A 22,383-nucleotide genomic window follows, 5' to 3' on the forward strand; every position below is an offset into this window, starting at 1 on the left:
CCTCTGGTGAAACGGTGCGGTGCGCGCCGGTAGGAAGGGCCTGCCGTTGCCTCACGGGTACGGGGAGAGGGAGTAGCTAGTGGGCCAGGCAGCCGGCCGTTCTTCCCCTGAGGTGACTGCGTTTCACAGAGGGCCGTGCTCTCCTGCAGCCCTCGCAGCCCTTGCAGCGTTACTGCTGCTCCAGCACCAGCTGTGCTGCTGGGAGGTGCTCCTGCCGCCCAGGCTTATCTCGGCCCGTGGTGGAGAGAAGCGCTGCCTCTTGGTGCCGTGTGTCATGGGGGAACGACCCAGATTCTCAGTCTGTTGCAAAAATCTGCTGTGATGGCTCCTATGGATTCCCCTTGGATTCATTTTGAAGTAGCAACGTGGATCCAGGACTGTCTTGGTTTGAAGTTTAGTTATGCAACTGTATAGTATGTTACTGTGTGCCAGAGGGGTAAACAGACCGCATAACATTGAAATAGATGTGATGAGCCAATTCCCCTCGTTTGCAAAGAGAACAGCAGCTCTGGGTTGCTTCCTGGGTCGCAGAAGGTCCAGGGATTTCTCAAGGCCATCTCAAACTGGCACTCCCGCGCCTCTTCCATGAGTCCTCTTGTGAGCCAAGGAAAAGAAGGAGGCTGCTAATGCTGTCCTGAACAAAACATCGCCTGGTCTCTTTGCTATTCATCCATTTCCCTTATTTGTGTGGCTATTTTGTTCACTGAGGAAAAGGGAAAGACCCAGCATGGTGCGTGGCTGTGAAACAAGAAGCAACCTGAAGAACGATGGGACCTGTACAAGTTGTCTCCCTCAAAAGCACATGCAGAAAAAGGGAAAGATGAGACAGTCATCCTGTCCTTATGTCAGTCCTTGTAATGCATTGTCATCTTAGGAAGTAACTGCGTTAGGTTCAGAGCCTCCAGATTTCCCTGCAGCAGCTCCTTCTTGATGCTTGCAGCACTAGTTCTGCAAGTATCTACTTACAATAGTGGAATGAATCATTTAAAAATGATGATATGTCAAATTCCAGGTAAGCTGGATTTGTTAGTGATGTTTCCAGGGGAAACAACCTACAAGTTGTCAGGAAGATTAGATCTGCTGTGATAAAAGAACTACCTTTCTGTGTGACCTCTTTACCCAATTTGCATCATCTGCTCTCATGCTAAGTGGCTAAGAAGAATTCTAGGCAGAGATGGGAAATATGAAATACAATTGCTGTGCTTGCTGTCTTTAGAGTGACAGCAGAAATGCTTCCTGCACAGCTATTTACAATTCTAATAAGGAATTTAAAATAGTTCCAGGGGGAAAAAAAAAAAAAAGTCACCTTTGCTCTATATTCCACTGATCTTTCTGACAAGATTTTTTGTCTTGGTTCTTCTTGGTTTTAGGGGAGATTAAAACCAATTTACAAATAGCATTTGAGAGGTTGACGCTGTTCACAATTCACATGTCTCCTGTCTGTTCTCCAGCGGCTGTTTGCCCTGGTGCTGGGCTGGAAACATGTACAGTGCATAGCTAGTCTTGTGGAGGATAAGTACTAGCTCAGGTTTTAGCTGATGTTGGAAGCTTCATGTTGCATTTTTAATTACTGGAGGCCACCTAAGAGGAGACAGAGACATGAAGTCACTGTTTACCAGCTTATTATGGAGTCCCTTATTCAGTCCAGAAATATAATGAATGTATTACTAATGGGAACTGCTCTGTGAAAACTGGTGTTTGTAGTGAATCCAGACATCCTCCATGCTAGGACTGTATTGCATAATTATTATACACCCACAAATTCTGGAGAACATTTGTTGGGTGGTTTTTTTCACCATCTAACAACAGAACTTTGTCTTGTTTATATTTTCCATCTTCTTAAATTATTTAAATTGCTCTCTTCCAAGAACTACTCAATTTAGTTAAAAGTAGCAGGATCAGACACTGTGACAACGTGGAACTGCATTTTCTACGCTTCCTGAGCTTTAAGTCTATGGAAACTTCACTTACAGCATTCCTCAAGTAGGAAATAAATAATGTAGGAGTAATTTCTCATGGGTGTATTCCTCCAGGAAGGATGCCAACTTTTTTAGTGTATAAATGAACAGTTAAAAAAAATAGGATTAAAAGATTGAATTTGTACAAAACCCAAAGGTAGGCAGTAAATAAAAAAATGCTATACTGTAAGCGTGCATCTGCATTTATTCTAGCTGTAAGTCTGACAGTAACATTTAAACTTGCAAAGAGTACCTAATAGAATATTGAAAGAGCCCGCGTATCAGCAGTGCTCTTCAGTTGCCTTTTTCCTTGCTTCCACAAGGCAAAACAAAAATAAGTGAGGTCCTGGAGGACAGTGAATGGAGTTTGCTGGTTCTGGAGTAATTAACTTTTGCTTCTCCCAGGCATTCTGAAAGACTGGCTTGAGAGATGCTAGAGAGATGCTCAAGAGAAATACCTTTTTCAAAGTGACAAAGAACATGTAAGGAAATGAAATTTAACAGGGAAAAGTAGGTAAGAAACCTTAAGACATTGTAGCCTTGACGTCTTCTGTTCAAGTGGAAGTATTAATTTCCTTTTCAGCTGGTGCCATCCCGAAGCACTTCAGACATTTTTCTATCTCCTTATCACAAAGAAAAAAAACCCAAGCTATTTACTTAGGTTACTCAGACTAATTCATGGGACTAGCATCGGTATAATTCCTTTTTGGACTTACTCAGTGAAATGCCTCAGCAGCCAGTTGGGGGGATATCAGGGTGAGGGTCTGTGTCTGTGAAAGGAGTAGTAGCACCAAAGACCTGGGCACTCACGAATGGGACAACCTCCTCCAGAAATAGCCACAACAGTCTTTTGTGGCTGTTATCTACACAGATAACCATAATGTGAAACTGGAGGTGGAGGAAGAAATTTTGTATGACAAGGAAATAATTCCATTTTTCTCCTTTGTCTCAGCTTGACTATCTTGAATTTCATAATAGAAATTATTATAAAGGGAAAATGGACACTTTATGATCCTGAGATTCACTTGGCCACCTGGAGCTTAGCGACCTGGTGTCCTGGCAGTATGGTGGGTTCACAGCACAGCTTTGCCTGTGGCATCTCTGTCGCCATCTTCCACAGGCCTACGGGAAACATGTTTGTCACCACAGGATTAAAATTCCCCCATCCTACATTTCAGCTCTCTCCTGTGCGCCAAGGCTGGAAAACAGACTTGAGGCCAATCGCTGCATTTCTTTCACTTAAGATTCCGTTTTGCTCTACATTTACCTGCAGATGGTATGAAAATGATTTCAAATTCAGCCTGAACTGCAAGAGACGGGGGAAGAAGTTCTCTAGCCGTACGGATTTCGGCAGCGTGGCCCCGCACCGGTGCGTCTGAGCTGATGGGCCGCCGGGGCCGCTAGGCGGCCCCGGCTGCCCCACGGGCCCCGCCCACCCCAGCCAATGGCCCGGCCCCGCCCACCCCAGCCAATGGGAGGGCGGCGGCGAGGCCCCGCCCACGTCGGGCCCCACGTTGCGGCGGCGGTGCCGGCGGGAGCGGGAGAGCGGCCATGGAGCGCGGCGGGGTGCGGGATGCGGTGCGGCGGGGGTCTCTGTCGGTCGGCTTCTTGCCGCCCTTCGCGCACTTCGCCACGCAGGCCATCCACGCCGGGCAGGAGCCCGAGCAGTGGCGCTCGGCCGCCGTGGTGCCACCCATCTCCCTCTCCACTACCTTCAAGCAGCAGGCCCCCGGGCAGCACACGGTGAGTGCGGCCGCCGGCAGAGCACCGGGCCCGGGTTTGGCCCCGCCAGCCGGGGCAGGGGGCCTGGGGTCACAGACGTGGCGCTCGGCCCGGGTCAGGGGGTGCGGCCCGGCATGGCCCGGTCCGGCGTGGCCTGGCCTCGGGCGGTGCTGGCCGGCCGGGGAGGTCCGGGGAGACGGCAGGGAAGGAGGAGAAGGGAAGGAAGAAGGAGTCGGGACAAGAAGGGATGGAGAAGTAGAGGGAGAAGGAAATAGGAAGGAGAAGGGAAAGAAGAAGGGATGGAGAAGTAGAGGGAGAGGGGAATAGGAAGGAGAAGGGGAGGGGGAGGGGGGCTCCCGGTTTGCAGTGCATAGCCATGCTTTCCCTCCTGCTAGCTCATGAACAGCAGCCAAACACGCTTTTCCCGCTGGAAGCCACGGCTGCCCCTGCAGTGGGTTGGAAGGCACGTCTGGGGTGATGCTCCAGGAGCACCCAGCGCCCTGCAGCCTCAGCAGGTGCTGAGCATGGTAGGGCTCAGGCCCTGGCCGGGTGGTTTGTGTGCGGCTGGGGGCTTCCCCGCAGTCTCTGCTGACGATGCTTCACTTGGCTGCTGGGCCCTGGCAGAACGCGTTTTCTCATTTGCAGAGATTGTGTAAGAGGCTGCTTCAGTTGTCCTTCCACACCGAATGAATATTTCTCAAGTATTTTGTGGGTGAATTGTACTGGAAGTGTTTGTGTTGAACTATCATGAAATTTCTGATGGCTACTGTGCACGTAGGAGGGAAATGGCACGAAGCTGCAGCTCATAAATCACTACTTGTTCTGAACCTGAAGTCTGAACATCACGCTCTGCTGGTTGGGCAGTAGGAATTTGCCTTGTGATCTTTGATTCCACACAAAATCACATACACAGACTAAAATTGAGAATGCTTGTAAGTAGGCAGCTGTGTTGAAGACCACAGAAGGAGGAGCCACGTGCTGCTGAGCTCACTGACTGATGACAGAGTGGCCACGTTCTTGCCCGAAGCTCCGAGGGTGGTCTGCCAGATTCCTGAACATGATGAAGTTGTCATTAAACAGAAATCCTGAAAGTACGCAAATACCAGGATGTGTAGCTGGGTTCTCTCTGTACCAAATGCACCCGTACATGCATGAGTGTTCTTTTTTCTCATTAAAATTTCTCAGTATTTGCATAAAAGCTGTTGCAGTGAAACATGGAACTTGGTCTGATTGCATGCGAGGAAAACATTTGAGCTTCTAAGAACTTCTGATGGGTACAGGTTGGCCCTGGCCAGTACCCTGTAGCATCTTTCAAGCACAGCATTGTGGAGATGGGACACTTGCCCCAGCGCACCCCTAGAAACCATTTTCAGGTTGGGGCTGCCTGATCGGATGTTGTGTGCAGCAGCTTGATATAGCCAGAAAACCAGCCTGCTGTTCTTGGAGGAGGTGGATGCATAACCTCAGTGTTGAGAGTGAGGGCTTTTTAAGGAACCTGGGACTATTACTGTACAAAACTTTCTCGGTGCTCTCTCTCTTACATTTGTTTCTTGCTTTCACAATAGGGTTTTGAATACAGCCGGAGTGGAAACCCTACACGGAACTGCCTGGAGAAGGCTGTAGCAGCACTAGATGGAGCGAAATACTGTAAGCAATTAATAGGTTCCTCAAGCAAGATGTAAGCGTGTGTGTCTCCTGACCGTCTACAGTAGGCATAACTTGGGGAGCAGGGACACTGAGTTGTCATCAGCAGTTGTATCACAGCAAGGCTTTCACAGCTTCTGACTAAGGGCCATAGGCCAGAGCTGCTTTGTGGTGTGAAGAGTCCGACACTGTTCAGGAAAGTCCAGCTCAATCATTGGGTTTTCTGTAGTGCTTCTTGCTGCACTTGACACCTGAGCTAAACTGAATCCGTCCTTGTGCCGCAGCACTGAATGCGGTGGGGAGCGGGAGCTAGGCAGCAGCTGTCCCCAGGCTGTTACCAGTGCTTGTCCTGGGTTCTGCTCTGTAAAATCAGGCTGCTGCTTTTACTGAATTCACTTAACGAGCGCGATAGCGTGAGAGTGACAGAACAGGTTCCTTTTAAAAGCAAAGTGAGGAAAGTGGAGGCAAGTTTGACAAGGTTGTATCACATTAAAATACAGTCTGTCTGCCACTTACTCTTTTCTGTTTTAGGTTTAGCTTATGCTTCTGGCTTAGCTGCTACTTTGAATATTACTCACCTGTTAAAGGCAGGGGATATGATTATCTGCATGGATGATGTCTATGGAGGTATGTAAAGCACAAGCGTGTTTTTGATCTTCATTGTGCATATGATTAAATGTAGCTGTTTCTGATTGTCCTGAACTTTCTGAATTTCCCACATAGGACCTTGCTTTTCTTTAAAGCCTTTTCACTTAATGAGAATGCAAGAACACTCCTGTCTGATTTTGGTGTTAGCAATTCAAACATTGAAAGATTCTGCCACACAACATGGAAGTTTTAAAAAAACATAGCTAACTAGTAATATATGCTTGAATGAGGGGAAAATAGCAACATCCTAGCCTTGCACAGATTTGTTTGGACAGCAGGACCCTCTGCAGTCCAGCATAGCAGAGCTTTCCAGCTTCCGGTATTTCTGCTATTCCTTTTCTAGGTTTGACCCTTTACCAACCAGCATCTTGTCTGGACTGTTTCAGACAACTATTCTGCCATCATCCCTGAAGGCACAGCTTGCATCTGTTATGCCTGTGTCTTCTGAATGCTTTGGTGATGTTGCAGCCCGCTATTAGGTTTTGATCTTGCATATTTTTTTGGGGCCTTTTTTGATCCGTTCTTCCAAGAATCTCCTTGATAACAGAGTGCATCCACCTCTGCCAAAGTCCTTCAAAACGCTGATGCCACTGAAAAGTCCCTAGTAGGGAAGTCTGCCAGGATGCCCTGTAATGATCGGTGTCCTCAGTGCCACACTCCTGTATTTCACTGATCAGCGAAGCTTGTTGTCTCCCTCTGCTTTAAGACCTTGGCACAAAGAGATGGTCTGCTTTGTTTTCAGAGGAAGGCTAGGGAGGCCAGCAACAGGTGGCATTTTCCCAAGCAATAGCTGGAAAACCTTTTAGCAAGATTAATTACCTTTCCCATTTCTAAGAATAATTACTGTTTGCCAGTCAAGCTTGTGCACATCAAATATACATACACCCATTTGCTTTTAGTGTCTCGGTTCTGTCGTGCCAGATAGCTCTTCTCCAAAGTACATCTGGAGCCAAGTTGAGTAAAGACAGCAGGAATGCCTGCTGACAATCTGCTCCTTTAATTCATGGTCTTCCCACTGCTGAACTCAGTAAATCAAATTCACTTGGTCAAAGCTTATTATCAGTTCCTCACTTCAGAAAGGCCCATAGGTGTATTTTTTCAAGCCAGACCAGTTCACCTGCTCATTAAAGCCTCAGTCTGCGGTGATTTCTGCAGAGGTTCTTTGTTTCTTCTCTGAATTTTTTTTGTACTTTTGTTGCAAAGAGACTGGATTCCCCATGGACAGCCTTATTCGGTAGACTTCACACCCCATGACATGGTACATCTGTAGATATGCCACTGGCTGCCGATATACCGGTAGATCTGTAGATACGCCACTTGCTGAACAAGGTGTTCAGCCCCTTCATTCTTCCCTTGGATATTAGGGGCTCCTTGTCCCCTAAGTCCCTGCTTGTTTTTCTCCTAGGCTGTGCTCTTTTGGCTGTCCTAGTCATCTCTCTTGCTTGCATTCTTGCACGCTGCAGCCTGGTCCTTTGTCAGTCACTTTCTCACTGTCGCCTGTGCTGACTCCTTTTTGCTGTGTGGGGTTTACTCCTCCACCATGCTTGCCCTGTGCAGCCTTTCGTACTTCAGCCCTGTAACAGCAACCTTTGAGTCACTGGGTGCTGCGTGCTGGTGCGTGTCCCTGCTACCTCAAGGGTGCACTAACTTTGGTAAGCTTTTAGTGTGGGTTTTGGTTTTTGGTGGGGTTTTTTTGTTTGTTTTTTTGTTTTGGTTTTTTTTTTTAAAAAGCCTGGTTGGATAGGAAAGCAGTACTGTTCTTCTAACTCAAATGAGCCTGCAGTATTCAAGGTTGTCAGAAAAAACAGCAAAAGAAAACTAAAAGCTCTCGGGCAGTGCTGAAATTGCATGGGCCGTGTCTATAGATGCGTGAGGAGCTGTAGGTAGTTGGAACCTGTGAATCCTGAGCCATCACTGTAACTTCTTAAAAGGGCTACTTTGGGTGTCACCTCTCTTTTCCATCCAAGGTTTTTTGTAGTGTGCTATTATTAAAAGTATGTAGACTGCTATAAAGCAGCTTTTCTGTCATTTGTATTTGTAGAGTTGACGGCCTATGTGAAAATTTCCCATGCTTGAATAAACTTCTTACAGCACAAGAGAGAAAGTAATATATAGTTTATTGTAGAAATAGAAGTGTTTCCTTTAAAAAAAAAAAGAACATCATTCACGTGTGGCATTTGGCACACAGAATCATACCCTGCATGTTCTATGATTTGGTGGCTAGGTGGCAAACTGCTGTTTTGCGTAAGTGAGTAAATGTTGAATAACCTTGGCAGAAAGACATAATAAATTAATTTTTAATCCAGCAGTGTTGCCAGATAGTCAGTATGTTGCACGTCTAGTGATCAGCAAGTTGCTTCTGGTTTCTTCCTCTAATCTTTTCAATGAAAGGCTTCAAAGACAGAAAGGAAGGAAATAATTACTTTGTGTTCCTCACTATGTGTTTATTTAATGTAACGATAAGAAAAACAGTAGCTGGAGTCTTCCCCTCAGTTCTTCTTCTCCCAGATTCTCAATTAAGCTTATTAAATAGAAAAAGTTGTTTGAAAATATGTGGTGGAAAAAAGTTATTAAAAGGGGGATGGGGGAAGGAGGATATAAAAACTGGAACTGCTAGCTTGTGCATGGTGAAGTGCTGGAGGAAAGATTAGAAGCAGGTAAACTGAAAGGGCTCTATTAAATTTTCTGATTAAAAAAAAAAAACCCCAAAACAAACGAACAGCTATTAGCTGACAGTATTTCATGAATCACTCGCATACCCTATTTCCCATTATTACTTTTCCATGGTGTTTAAAACTACAGCAAGCTTTAAACTTTTTAGAAATAAAAAAATACTACTGTGTCTTTTGTGGTGTATGGCATAAAACTGTACTCCTAACTTTCCATGGATGTGTAAAAGAGACTGGAGGCTGCTGAAGGAAGGTTAAGGAAGTTGTTTCATTTTGTGTGTCTTTGTTTTGTTTTGTTTTGCTTGCGGGTTTTTTTTAGGAACAAACAGATACTTCAGGGAAGTAGCCATGAAACTGGGTTTGAATGTAGTTTTTGTGGATTGCGCAAAAATGGAATGCCTGGAAGCTGCAATTACACCAGAGACCAAGGTAGGGGAGAGGGAAATTGCTGAACTTACTTGCTTAATGTCGTTAAATAATTTTGTTGTTGCTCTTGTTGTATTGGGTGTATGTGTGAAGCAGGGGTGGCCTTTGCAGGGACAGGTTGGGGCACAGCTGACTCCAGCACATCCTCACTGCAGGCCACTTGGTGGGTGACATTTGCAGTGCATCATTGAAAACATTTTAAAAAGGGCAAAAAACACCAGAGAGGAAGAGAGGTAGGAAAAGGTAAGAAAGAACAGAGGAAGCGCCAAGGTTGGAGGAGGAGGAGTTCCACAGAACTGGAGTAGATAATCCCCTGCTCTAGTGGAAGATAATTCAGCTGGAAAAGGCTTACAGAATTTGGCATATCTGGCTATGTCAAGCCTTCTTCAGATGTGATGCACTTAGGTTTTCAAAAGCTTTGATGTTCTTCCCACGTATCAGTTGGTTTTTTTGGAGAATATTATCTCACCCAAGAAACCTTGCCCTTCTTCAGTAGGGACGCTTTGTTTCCACTCTGCAAACCTGCAAGGGGAGCTGACGCTCAATGAGTTAGTATTTAAAAGCACTTGTGACTTACGCACGTATCATCACCATCATTGTAAAATCTCTAAGCTGATGTTTTGTGCTGTTGAACTACTGCAGCTTGTTTGGATTGAAACGCCCACAAACCCCACGCTGAAGGTCATTGACATTCGGGCCTGTGCAGCTGTAGTGCATAAGCATAAAGATGTTCTTCTAGTGGTAGACAACACTTTTATGTCTGCATATTTCCAGGTAAGCACTTTATTTCTTTACAATTACCCCATTATTTCAGTGTATGCGAAGATACATTTTTGAAAAGGAAGCACCACCAAGGAACTTTAGATTTGATCTACACGCTGTAAAATTACCTGTCCTGTTTCTAAATGCACCCCGTGTACTGCTGCTGTTTACACCAGTAAATGTGGTATGCATAGTATTTTGTAGCTAGCCATATACCAGTATGATACCAGCAAAGCCAAGATAGCTCAGCAGCCCAATAAACACACTGTATCAGGACAGTCGGGTAAGCCCTTGGGAGGATGGCTTCTCTGTCATTCAAAAATCATATTTTTTAGTTTTCACTGCTGGAAATCAACAGTCCTGTTAAAACGAGTGTCCTGTTTTCTATCTTTGGCTTTTTTATGCTGGTTCTTTTATATATGCTCTTTATGATCTGTTCTGAACCACTTGATATTCTAAAAAGTAGTGGAAGAAAAAATGAAAACAAGAAAACTGTTAAATCGTTCTTTGAGATATTCAGGTTACCTTTTTCTTCAATATTTTGGTGAATATATGGCTTAGAAACACGTACATGTAATTTTGATCTTGAGCAACTGGCCTAACTTTTCTGGTTTTAGAATACACAAAGTGAAGACAATTTCTTAAGTTCCAAAAATCATTCAGAATAAACTTTGAAGTCTTACTCATGTTAATGTGGGCTAGAAATACTCATGTATATTTCCCAGGAGACCAAGCTAATCCCTTGTATTTTAGGTCTAAAGTAAAACTTCTTTATGAGCGCAGAAGGCAAGGTGTCTTTGTTTGTATTAAGGGTACTGAGCTCTTCATAAATTAAGAGAGCTTTATGGAAAGCACCAATGCTTAGCTAAAGCAGCACTTGAGTGTGTCTTGTACACATCAAAGGCTTGGTGATTTCCACACCCCCCACCACAATGTGTGTTGCTTCAGAAAGATGTGTGTGAAGAAAAAAAAAGTGAGCATCTGGGTATATGAGCTAGTTAAAGTAGCTTTTATTGGCCTGGTGCTAAGAGAAAGTCAGTTGTAAAGATTAATTCCAGTAAGCATAGCAAGTAATGCCTGTAAACCCCTCTGGACTGCTGCCGATACACTGTACTAAGATGATCATAATTGTAGAGTGATTTATATAGCAATATTGAATGTAAAAGGCACTGGTGTTTATGCTACTGTTCTCCTGGCTGTGCATTGGGAATGAACTTTATCCACGTTCCTTGAATAGACATCCATGTTTATCTGACAGCCACAGTCTTTCATTCTAAATCTGCTTCGTTACCTTTTAACGTACTGATACTCTTCGGTCTACTTAATGTGCTTATATTATGTGCAAAGTCCTTAACTTAGTGACAGATTTGTTCATTACTTCATGGCTGCCAACATCTCTGTTTGCCTCGCCTTAAAAAGGCTTCTGGGAGGAAAGCTGGGAGGTTAGGGAAGAGGGACCTGGCAAACGAAATCCTTTGCACTTTCTTCAGGTTTTCAGTTGTGCTTTCAGTGCAGAATCACCAATGCTGATACCTAGAAAATGATGCAATTTTTTTTGCTTTGCAGGCTGCATTGAGGTCTTCATCTTTCTAAGGAAATATACTTTAGAGTAAATACCATTAGTTATCTCTTCCTTAGCCAAGCAATATAACTATTTTTTTTTTATTTTTTTTTTTTTTTTTTTCACAAATATGAGTGGACTGTACATTAGATGTACTTACTCACTCCTCTCTCTGAAGCTGGTGGGAATTAGACCAGTGCTTTTAAATCATATTTTATTGTGGTTCTTTTTATTGTGCTTATCCTGAATTCAGAATGCTTTCCTGAACTGTTATTTTTGTCACATACTCCATCTGTCTTCATTCCTCAGGATTTGTGTTTAAGGCGTTAAGTTTTTGTGGCTTTTTTTTTTTTTTTTAATTTCTCCACCTATTGTTATTTTCTGTGGTGGACCACAGCCTTTCTGGAATAGCTTGAAATGAACCAGAGTGCACGCAAGCTTTGACTGGACCTATTCTTTTCATTTTATTTCAGCGTCCTTTATCTCTGGGGGCTGATATTTGTATGTATTCTGCAACCAAATACATGAATGGTAAGTATGTGAGTTCAACACAACTCAGGATGGCTATTTAAAAGCAATTCTGGTTGTGGGCAGTTCATCAAAGTCAATGTGTCTGCCAGTAATTCTTAGGTGGACCATTTGAGGTGGACCATTGAATAGACCATTAGTCTTCATAGCTCCTAAACTGTCCCTGGGAGAAGGAATATTGACCTGACGTCGGGTAATAGAGCTAGAGGTGTATATAGCCATGTTGCCTTTAATTTGACTACAACAAAGCAAGTGGCTTCAGGAGAAGGCAACTACCAGAGATTATATTGAAGTTCAAAGAAGGTTTTACACAGCTGTGTTGGAGCCTGTCCAAAAGCACATTCAGGGTGTTGTTTCCCAAAGAGTCCAGTCTTGGAGCTAACATGACTGTGGCTGTGCTGTAACCACGCGTCCCTGTCAGCGCGGATGGAAGTGGAAGCTTTCAGGCTGGTGTTTGCTCTTGCTAAGACGGCAGCCTGGTGCTGCTCCGCAGGACACACTGCTCCTGTACAATGTCCTGCTTTCTGGCAGCTAGCTGCAGTGGGCTTGGGAAGTGTCTGGGGGCATGCATGCAGCACACAGCAGAGCTCTAGAAAAAGCTGAGGTTTGCCTTAGGATTCATGTGCTGCACAGGAAGGATGGCTGTAGCAATGAGAAGGAACCCTCTGTCTCACAAAAATGGGACTGTGTTAGCACCAAGACTGAGGTAATGGGGGTTTGTGGCAGAACCCTAGAGCAGATGGAGTGTCTGATTCTGTTCTTGTCTTCTTGCATTTTTAGGGCATAGTGATGTTGTAATGGGACTTGTTTCAGTAAACTGTGATGACCTCTACGAAAGGCTCAAGTTCTTACAAAACTGTGAGTAGTCATTATAGGAAGTATCTTGAAATGAATCCTATTCAAATATACCAGCTCATAATGGGAAGCATGGTACGTATGTGCAAGTATGAAATCTTACCTAGAGGTGTAGCTTGGGTATTTCGGTGTGCAGGAGTGTAAATGACTGGAGAGAAAGTGGTAAAGCAGATGTAAGAAACCTGAATTCTCTTCCCTGGCTTTCACCAGTGTGTAGGGTGGCCTTATGCAAACATGATGGCTTTTGGTGTGCCTCTGTGGCTTCTCGCTCAAATAAAGTTAATGACACTGGTCTCTACTTCCTAACTGCTGCTAGAAAAATGCTGAGAGCAGTGTGGCTTGTTGAACGTTTGTTCACCAGGGGCTGGTGAGTGGGATGAATTGTGTGGTGGCAGGTGCTTGAATGCAGGCAGGACTCCGCTGCAGGACTAATTCCCCTCTTTGTCTGCTTTCCCCTGAAAAGAGGGTACCCTGCAGCTCCCAAGGCAGGACTGAGCCGTGGAGTGTCTCTGTGGTGCACTTCCCGGAGCCACACGCTGGTGTGGCACAGAGAGCTCTGCCCATGCTCTGTGCCTGTGCGCAGAGGCAGATGTGGCACTAAGCATCGGGTGCAGAGTGGCTGCGGTCTGCCTCCCCTGGGCAGCACCTGCCGTTACGAGAGGCGTGACTGCTTACAAAGTCTCTCTTTAGGTTATAGTTAAGACCATGGCAGAAAAAGCATTGTTTCCTCTATTCACAGGAAGTCATGTATGAAGAGGCATACAAATATTTAAATTATGTCTTTATTTATTTCCATCTAACTCGTGTCAAGTACACCTGGGGTTTTTTAAACTCATTTCACACATCAGATATGACTAATGCAGAATTTTCTTACATTGGTGTTTTTTTCTCTGAGGTTGATTTTAACAATTTTACTGCCTCTTAATTGTAATGAATAGATCTCTGGATAATATTCTGTCTGCCCTCTGCCTACAGCAGAAAGAGTAAAGGTATACTGTGTCTAATGAATTTAATCTTTGAGTCTTCAGCTTATTAATTCAGTTCATTAATTGGATTCCTATGTGTGAGAGATGAGGAAGACAGATTATATCAAATGTCTTTCCACTCATCTTTTCTAACTTTATAAATTTTGGAAATTAGTTTTACTGGGGAAAAAAAAAACAACAAACAACAACCAAACCACCAACCCTTTATTTTATGTGGAATTTTGTTTCAATTTCTGTAGCTCTTGGAGCTGTTCCATCTCCCTTTGACTGTTACCTGTGCAATCGTGGTTTGAAGACACTGCAAATCCGGATGAAACAACATTTCCACAATGCATTAGCTGTTGCTCGATTTCTTGAGTCGCATTCCCTGGTGGCTAAAGTAATTTTCCCAGGTAGGTTGGCAAGACTTCAGAGCAGGTGACGTCTTAGAGTGGTGGATTTGAATGCTGTAATACTACGTGTCGTTTGTGCACCCTCCACATTCAGTGACTCTGGGTTAGGTGTCCACCCCAGCAATGGGCTGTTTCTCCATAGCTGAGGGTGAGCTGCGTTACCCTTTGAAGTGATGGTAATTAACTTAAAGCAACTTTTACAAATTTCAGGCTTGCCTTCACACCCTCAGCATGAGTTGTTCAAGCGGCAGTGTACTGGCTGTCCTGGGATGGTCGCCTTTTATGTTAAAGGAAATCTTGAACATGCTACTACCTTTCTCAAGAATTTAAAGGTAAATGGCAGTAAATACACACTACCTTAGAGGGACATGAGAGTGTCTACCTGAGGGCGATAATGGAAGGAAGTGTTTTTTCTTAGGGCGGGGGGTCTTTTTCTGTACTTGCAAGGCTCCTGAAGTCTTTTGGGTGTAACCATCTCTAAATAATAGATTATTTGTAAATGGGAGGCTAATGAGAGGGAAGAAAAGGATGCCTCAGCTCATTTGAAGTATTTGTTTGCACATTAGGGTGTAGTATATCCAGGTTAGCCCAGGCATTCCTTCTAATAAAGGGCCTGCATACCAGCCTTTTGCAAAAATACCTGTAGGATTTGGAAGCAGAGAAGCTGTGGCTGGTGTAATATTATTGTAATATTTCAAAGTACTCATCAAGAGAAAAACCCATTGAGAAATGACATGAATCATGAAGCAAAGACGGAGTCCCTCAGTTTGGAGAATAGTTGTTTGTTTTACCTAAACCATAGGCTTTTGGGTTTGTCTCTGCACTGCATTAATTCTGCCTGTACTCTTTAATGTGTTTGCTAGTCTTGATCTCTGGTTAATTTGTACCCTGCTCTTGTGGTTTTTCTGGTTGTTTTTTTTTCCCTGGAAAAACAAATCAGTAATAATTGACACAGGTAAATTAGAACATCCTTCTCTTCCCTATCTTACTTGCCAGCTAATGTCATCAACTGAAAATTAGTGTACTAAAAATATTTTTTTTCCCCAAAAATGGCCTTTTACATGAGAGAGAGAGCATTTAATCCTGGCACTGTAGATCTACCAGCTTTGACAAGAAGTATCAGGGAATATGTTCCAGGAGAAGTAGTCCCTTGTGAGTATATTCACTTCAGCCCTTTGACTTGGATAACCATCCGTGTATTGCTAGGTCAGTACAAAATTAAAGCTATTGCCTTAAACCAGGCTGAGATGAGGATTATTTGGTTGAAAGGTTTAGTTGTTTAGTTTTTTGAGTTTTTTTAAGGGGAAAAAAGTGCACGTGAACGACTGGGACAGCAGGGAAATGTTGAGGGCAGTAAGTGCATTCATAGCAGACAAATTGTGAATCAGTGTATGAGTGCAGCTGGCTCTCTAGAGAGCCTTTCTGTCATCTAGGAATATGTTTGTAATTCAAAGATCAGTGCTAAAAAAACCCCTTACCGAACAGGAAGCATTTCACAAACGCTGGTCCTGTTAGGCACTGAGAAATTTAGGCTGGTTTTCAAAATACTGAACTAACCATCAGGCCCAAGGAGTGAAAAAAATCTGTTCAGCCTTATGGGAAGAATCTTAAATATTTGGGGTTTTCTCTGCATCAAGTCTGCCATCTGCCAGCCTGAAAAATCATAGGTGTTAAATATGAACAGTGATGAGTGATGCTGAAAGAACAGTATGTAAGGACAGGATATAATCACTTAAACCGTAAGTGAAACTTTTGAGATCTGAGTCTTACTTTGTTCAGGCAGCCTGCACTATCCTTCCTCTGAACAGAATGTAAACTCTGGTGGTGCCTAGACAGAACCTGCTCCCTCACGTTGTGCGTTGCCCCTTCTGCATTTCTTCCTCTGTTGCTGCCCTTGCATTGCATTGTAGGAACTACTCCTGAGTTATATTTGCTCAACACGGACATATTTTAATTTAGTTTTGCATCAGTGTCTCTTCAGACCCTTTTTAGGACAAGTCTGTTCTAAATATTATTAGCTCTTACCTGCTAAGTGTGCACGTTTTTTCCTAATTACAGGTAATACCTTTTATAATTTAAAAGTTATTATAGAAAAACCTAGGGGGGAAAAAAAGTGCCCCTAAACGTTCCTTCTTCCTTAACTGTCTCTTTCTAAGCATTCATAACCTTACACTTCTTCCGTTAACTTATGTTCAATTTTTCCCATAGGTTTTTGCACTGGCTGAGAGTCTGGGTGGCTATGAAAGCCTGGCAGAGCACCCGTAAGTCATTCTTCATCTTAAAAGTCTAAAAAAGCTGCAGTGTAACAACAAATTCTTGTGGGAGTTCTAAAATTTTCAAATACACAAAGCCAAAATATTTTGCATGTAATTGAGATTCAAGGATAGTGTGTTGTGTAGCACAAAACCCAGCGGCTACTCCAGAAATGAGTGTGACTTGTGAATATAAGATGCAGTGGTGAAAGAATTTCCACGCTTCCTGGTTTCAACAGGGGACTGAGACGCAGTTTGTTGTTATGACAACAAATCCAAGAAATCGGTGTGTCTTTGAATAAGTAGTATTGAGCAGCTTTGGTCACGTTGTTGAGGGAAGAGGTCTGCCATGCCGCCTGCTTACACAAGAGGGCATGTTCAGTATGCTGCGCCTAAATGCATCTGTCTCCGTGTCAGGTAAATTTTGTGGGGATTTTAGTAATACTTAGCTGCAGCTGTCTAGGTTAAAAGGATAAAAATAGGATTTTTATGGAATTGGATTACTTTATGTAAATCCAATTTGCTGTTCAAAAAGGTACATGGAGAGTTATGACTAAACTTAGATGCTAAATCATGTCAGTTACTCGTTTTAGAATAACAGCAAATCTTAAAAACACTCAAGCAGTCGAAAGGTAATTGCAAATTGGTGGATGTCACACTGACTGAGCAGACGGGGAGAGATAGCTTCTTAGAGATAGCATCCTCCATAGTTGGAGAGAATAAACTCTTTGATGTAAGTGGGTACAGTTTAACAAGTGATCTGAGAAAGGAGAAGTAAAAAAAAAAATAATTAAAAAACCAGGAGATTTTGTACTGGAGATTGTATGGTATGCGATGGCTGTTTCTCCACATGCTCAAAGCAGAGGTTGTAGATACTCTGTTTTTCCTTACAAAAAAAAAAAAAAAAAAATCTGGAAGGAAGAAGAAAATTATTTTCTCTCTTTTCAGTTCCAGATTAACTATGCACTTCTTATTTATTTCTTATTTGCTGTACTGAAATGCTGGGAGATACCAGTCACTGACTTGTCTGCAGTTCACATAATTTGCAGAAACTGTTGGAAATTGATGATGCAATCTTTTTACATCTGTGGGTTGACCAGCAGGTGGTATGCAAAAGGTGTGAAATCTTCATAGAATTTCAGGGGATGCTGGCAGGAAACAGATTTGTTTAGTCTTTACTGATAGAAAAACTCCTTAGAAAGAAAAGCTAATTTTTTCCTCCAGGGCCATCATGACTCACTCTTCAGTGCCCAAAGCAGATAGAGAAGCTCTTGGAATCAGTGATACATTAATTCGCCTGTCAGTTGGTTTGGAAGACGAAGAAGATTTACTGGAAGACCTGGATCAAGCTCTGAAAGCTGCAGTAAGTGGGTTGTTACATTAGTGCCATCACTCTAAAAATAATTTCCCTTCTAGTCCTGTGCCTTTCTCACTAAACTGGCTCCTGATAATTCTTTTCTCAATTTTTAAACTACTCATAAGCATCCCTTGCAGAGTGTGTGTACATTTTAAAGCTTTTGTTGTTAGATTTCTCTGTGTGGCAAGCTTTACAATCCCCGTTGGTCACAATTTGAATTGACATAGATTCAAATACAGCGGACAGGATATCCTGGGTGTCTGAGTGATGGGGATAGCTGCTGAAGCTAGGCTGAGGGGAGGTGCTCATATAGGCGTAGAAGTGCTTAGTGTGTGCTTCAGAGTTTTCATGTTGTAGTTTTAGAGAGGGTTGTAATATATATTAAGGAGCTTAAAGAAAAGAGCTTCTACCAGACAGTAAGGCTAATATTTGATTAATGCCACTTTATTCATAAACACTACTTCCACTCCTCTACCCAAAATTCTGTATTTCAGACAATAGATTAAAATTGTTCTTTACACGTGGTAATTAATGTAGTGCCATGTAGTGAATTTTCTTCTCAAGGTAGGTCACCTAAAATATGTGAGGTGTACAGGTATACACACACGTGTGTGTGCAGGGGGGAGGCTGGTTAAATGTGCATTGTCTTTTGGTCCTATGCAGATTTGTGCTATGCTTTGGATCAGCTAATGCTGTGACTGAAGGAATAATAGGGTTTTTTGCCAGCTTTCTTTTTTTTTTTTTTAGTCACTTTCATCACTTTTTTACTGGAAAGGATTAGTCATAGCTAAAAAATACAAAGTATGGGCACTTGACTTTGAACGGTACATCAGTCTGATTGATCCCCTTTGACAGGTGCAGACTTGCAGTTTGATGTGCTAGTATTTCATTGCAGAATGTACCATGTCGTACTGCACTCTGTATTTATCACACTGTGACTTAGTAAGGACATTGCCAATGTCTTTGGTTTCTGCAATTGCAGCTAACTTATGAGGTGAGTTTCCCAGATGATCCTAGGAAGCAGATCACGTCGTGTGAAAGGTCCTTTCTCTTTCCCAGAAGGAGGTCACTGACCTTCAGGTATGCAGAGAATTCCACTTGGTGTGAAATATGGCAGCTTTAGATCCGAATGTGAGAAAAGCATGTGAACCAGCTGCCTTAAGCCTACCCAGGCACTCTGCCTCAACCTGTCATTTTGTCTGTTCTCCAGAGCTTTAGTGGAAGATTAAAAGCCTTCCAACCTTCATAAGTATAATTATATGTTGAGGAGAGGAAGGAGAACTTCTTCCCAATCCTGGTGGTCGACAGAGCCCAGAGGTATTGCTGCCGGAGTAAAGTGCCAGCCAGTGCTTGCAAATGCTGTTGGAGCTCCTAGCATACCCATTGCTCAAGGATGCGTACTAGGTCTTCAGTTCTTGTTGCAAGCTTAGTTTTTGCTCTCGGGAGCTGCCAACTACCATCACGCAATCCCATCCATAAAATTTATTATTCTGTCTTTACAACTTCAGGCTCCATTCCCAAGTATCCTGCTTGCTGATACAGAATTTCACTCCTGGGAAGTCCAACACTTGGATTTACAAAATGTGCTAAATGTATTCCTAGTCTCTTTGTAACCATTTGATCACACCTTGCTCCCACACAGGCAAATGTCAGTATTAGGCAGGTTGCTAATGGGCAGTGAAAACGTTTCATCAGGGCAGCATGCTCTGCCATGCTGTGGGGTGGGCAAGGGGGCCAAAGAGAAGGAGACAAACCAAGGACTACAGCAACACACTGAAGGGGGGCTTCAGCAAGTGTTGGAATAAAGTTTAATAAATAACTACATGAAAAAAGCATGACTTTCCTCCTTCCCTTCTCCCAACTTGTACTTTTGTACTGTAGGAACACCGTAACTCTCATTGGTTTATCTGTCTGTTTTCTTTGAGTGGGAATTCTGCAGATTTGGTGACTCCTCAGAGTCCTTGCAGTGCTGAGGACAGAGTTTGCAGTCTTTGGTGGACCTTGGCTCAGCTCCAAGTCAATGGCCGAGGCAGAACTAGGTTCAGCATGACCTTGTTCTCTTCTGCCACCTCCATATCCCTGTGGGCACCTGCATCACAAAAAGAGAATTAAAAAATAAAGGTGTTTGAAATACTGGGTTTTGTCTGTGTGAGAGAACATGGTGGTGTTGGTGGGTAAAGGATAAATTAGAGTCCTGCAGCAATCGTAGCAGATGGATAGTAGTTTGTACTGTACAGACAGGAGATTGTTTGTCTCTCTCTTTGTTTGGTGATAGGAAAAAATTAGCAACAGTAACTGCATGTATTTCTATGTGGCAGCACAGAACTTGAAGATAATCTAATGCAAAAATGTATCTTATTTATGAAAAGGAAAAAAAAGTGCATGGTTAATATAAGCACATAGCATAATTAGATCTCATTTTTCCTTCTCATTGCAGTTTGCAGACCGTAAGGCTTGACGTTTGAAACGGGAACTTGGACTTGAACATTGAAGTGGTTAAAGAAGGTGACATGGAAAGCAAAATTGCTGATGATTTTCCTTTGATTTGTCTTTGAGGATTTAAATCTGCTCAATCGAATGCTGAATTCCCAGGGAGTTCTCACTGCGTGCTGTTAGTTAATTCTGCTGATACCTGGCTAGACATAGACCGTGCACTGCGGCGCACAGGCTGTGCTCTCCTGTGGGTCTGTTTCTGTGTATTGTAATCCTTTGGCTTTGGAATTTATGGAGTCAGTAAGCTGTGAGAGCAGCCACGATGCACACTCAGGAATATAATCCCGGTTCTCTCAGCAGAGATCAGTGTTTCTCATTTGTTGTGCTCATGCTGCAGGGGTGTTAGATCAAAAGAGTTGGTTTGTGTTGTTGCTCCTCAGGATGCACAGTTAGTTTTTCTGATCTCTTCTAATGCAGCAAACCAACTTTAAAACTGTGGATTTACCTTAGATTTTAATTTTTTTAAGTTAAGTTGGAAATGTGCTTAAATACTTTTTCCTCTGTTGATGTTTTATGGAGTATTGAAAATGAAGAGAAGTCCAACACCTGGTAAACAATGGTAACTTTCTAAAGAGGATTCTTTCACTCAAAAAAAAAAAAAAAAAAAAAAAAAAAGAAATAATCATGTAATGTTAATTGTAGTAATTATTTTATTCTTATTTGGAATTTGAATAATCCTACTTAAAATACACTTTGAATTTCCCTGATCTATTACTTGTTTCAACACTTGCGTATACTACTTGCATTCAAAATCAGATGATGAAATGACCCTGGATTTGTTTGAATTTTCCAATGGAAAAATGATGTCAGTGATGCTTTTACTTTTGTCAAGAAAAAATAAAGTGATAAATTCTAATATATAACAACTTACCCTGCAAATTGCAGTGTTGAGGCAGGGGATATCCAGGTGCCTCAGGGTGCTGCTTGCTTGGGACAGGAGGTGAGTGGCTGCCTGTAGTGCCCTGCAAGGTGTTGTCTGGGCAGAGCTCAGCCCTTCTGCCTGCTTCCCCGTGGCCTCTTGTCTAAATATCTGCTGAAGAACCACAAAAGAGCCACAAGTACTGCAGGTATTTGTTACAAGACTTAACCACCCAGATCTTTATTGATAAAAACACCTAGCCTTCCCAAACTAACTGAAAACTAGAATTTCTGGGGTTCTCTTTTCATTTTGTTTCTCAGGTTGGGAGCTGACACGAAACGTGAGTCTGGTGACTTTGGCTCACCAGCTGATGGAAAGCTGCCTTAGATTATGGTATGGGACACCCTGACACATGTGCGAGTGAGACAAGAGGGCTGTAGCTGAGGCGAGAGGGCTGTAGCCGGTCGCTGGGAGCCCCGGCTGTACCCCGAGCAGGGATAACTTGTCTGCTGATGCTGCAGGAGAGCTGAGCGGTCGGGGCAGAGGCTGAGCGCAAGATGGAAGTGAAGGTATTTCACTGAGCCGTCTGAGTGGGTATTCTGAGTCGCTCGTGTTAGCCTGTCTAAGGTCAGTGAAACATCACAGGTAGCTTTTTATTAACTTGTACAGGAAAAATAGTTACTGTGCTGCCCGGGTCTGTTTTTGACTCATAAGCATAAGCAGCACATCGGTGTTATTGTCTATGGAAACACTTCAGCAAGTAAGTTTTTGCATCTATAATTATGAGTGCAGCTTTCAAAACGTTTACGAGCCTCACATGAGCTGTGTTAGCATTTGTGCAGGTGCGTGACACGTCACCGAGGGCAGGACGGGGCTGTGGTGGGGGAGATCCAACAACAGAGGAGTCGGGGAGCGGCGGTGGATGCCTGCTGTGCAGGCAGCGTGCTGAGATCCTAGAGCCTGGGTTTGGGACGATAAAGCAGGTCTGAAGTGGCGGGGCTGTGCTTTGCATGGCAAACAGTGTCATGGTGCATCAGGAACAAGCACAGAGGGTGCCCGTGTGCATCTGCTTACAGATAACGGCGCAGCCCTGCCTCACGTCGGCGGGCACAGCGCCTGGGCTCAGGCAGAGCTTTGATGGGTAAAGGCTGTTTGTTATAATTAAAATGGAAGACTCTGCTGTTGGAAGAAGGGTTCGCCGGAGTCAAGAAGACGCTCAATATGAGTTATGCATCCTGCTCAACTTTATTAGTTTCTAACACTACTTATAT

At 43.4% G+C, this 22,383-nt stretch overlaps 1 protein-coding gene across 1 annotated transcript; it reads left to right on the plus strand.

Annotated features, from left to right (window-relative positions):
- Window positions 1-3,472: 3,472 nt before the first annotated feature.
- Window positions 3,473-20,960, plus strand: CTH (cystathionine gamma-lyase). Its single transcript, XM_055815581.1, has 12 exons — window positions 3,473-3,701; window positions 5,246-5,327; window positions 5,856-5,951; window positions 8,961-9,070; window positions 9,710-9,841; window positions 11,864-11,921; window positions 12,699-12,776; window positions 13,999-14,151; window positions 14,362-14,483; window positions 16,360-16,412; window positions 17,628-17,766; window positions 20,198-20,960. Exons 1-12 carry the CDS (start codon window positions 3,510-3,512, stop codon window positions 20,216-20,218), a joined length of 1,236 nt encoding a protein of 411 aa, XP_055671556.1. The 5' UTR covers window positions 3,473-3,509; the 3' UTR covers window positions 20,219-20,960.
- The last annotated feature ends 1,423 nt before the right edge of the window (window positions 20,961-22,383 follow it).

Source organism: Falco peregrinus, chromosome 10 (assembly GCF_023634155.1).
Source record: "Falco peregrinus isolate bFalPer1 chromosome 10, bFalPer1.pri, whole genome shotgun sequence".
In the NCBI taxonomy this organism is placed as follows: Eukaryota; Metazoa; Chordata; class Aves; order Falconiformes; family Falconidae; genus Falco; species Falco peregrinus.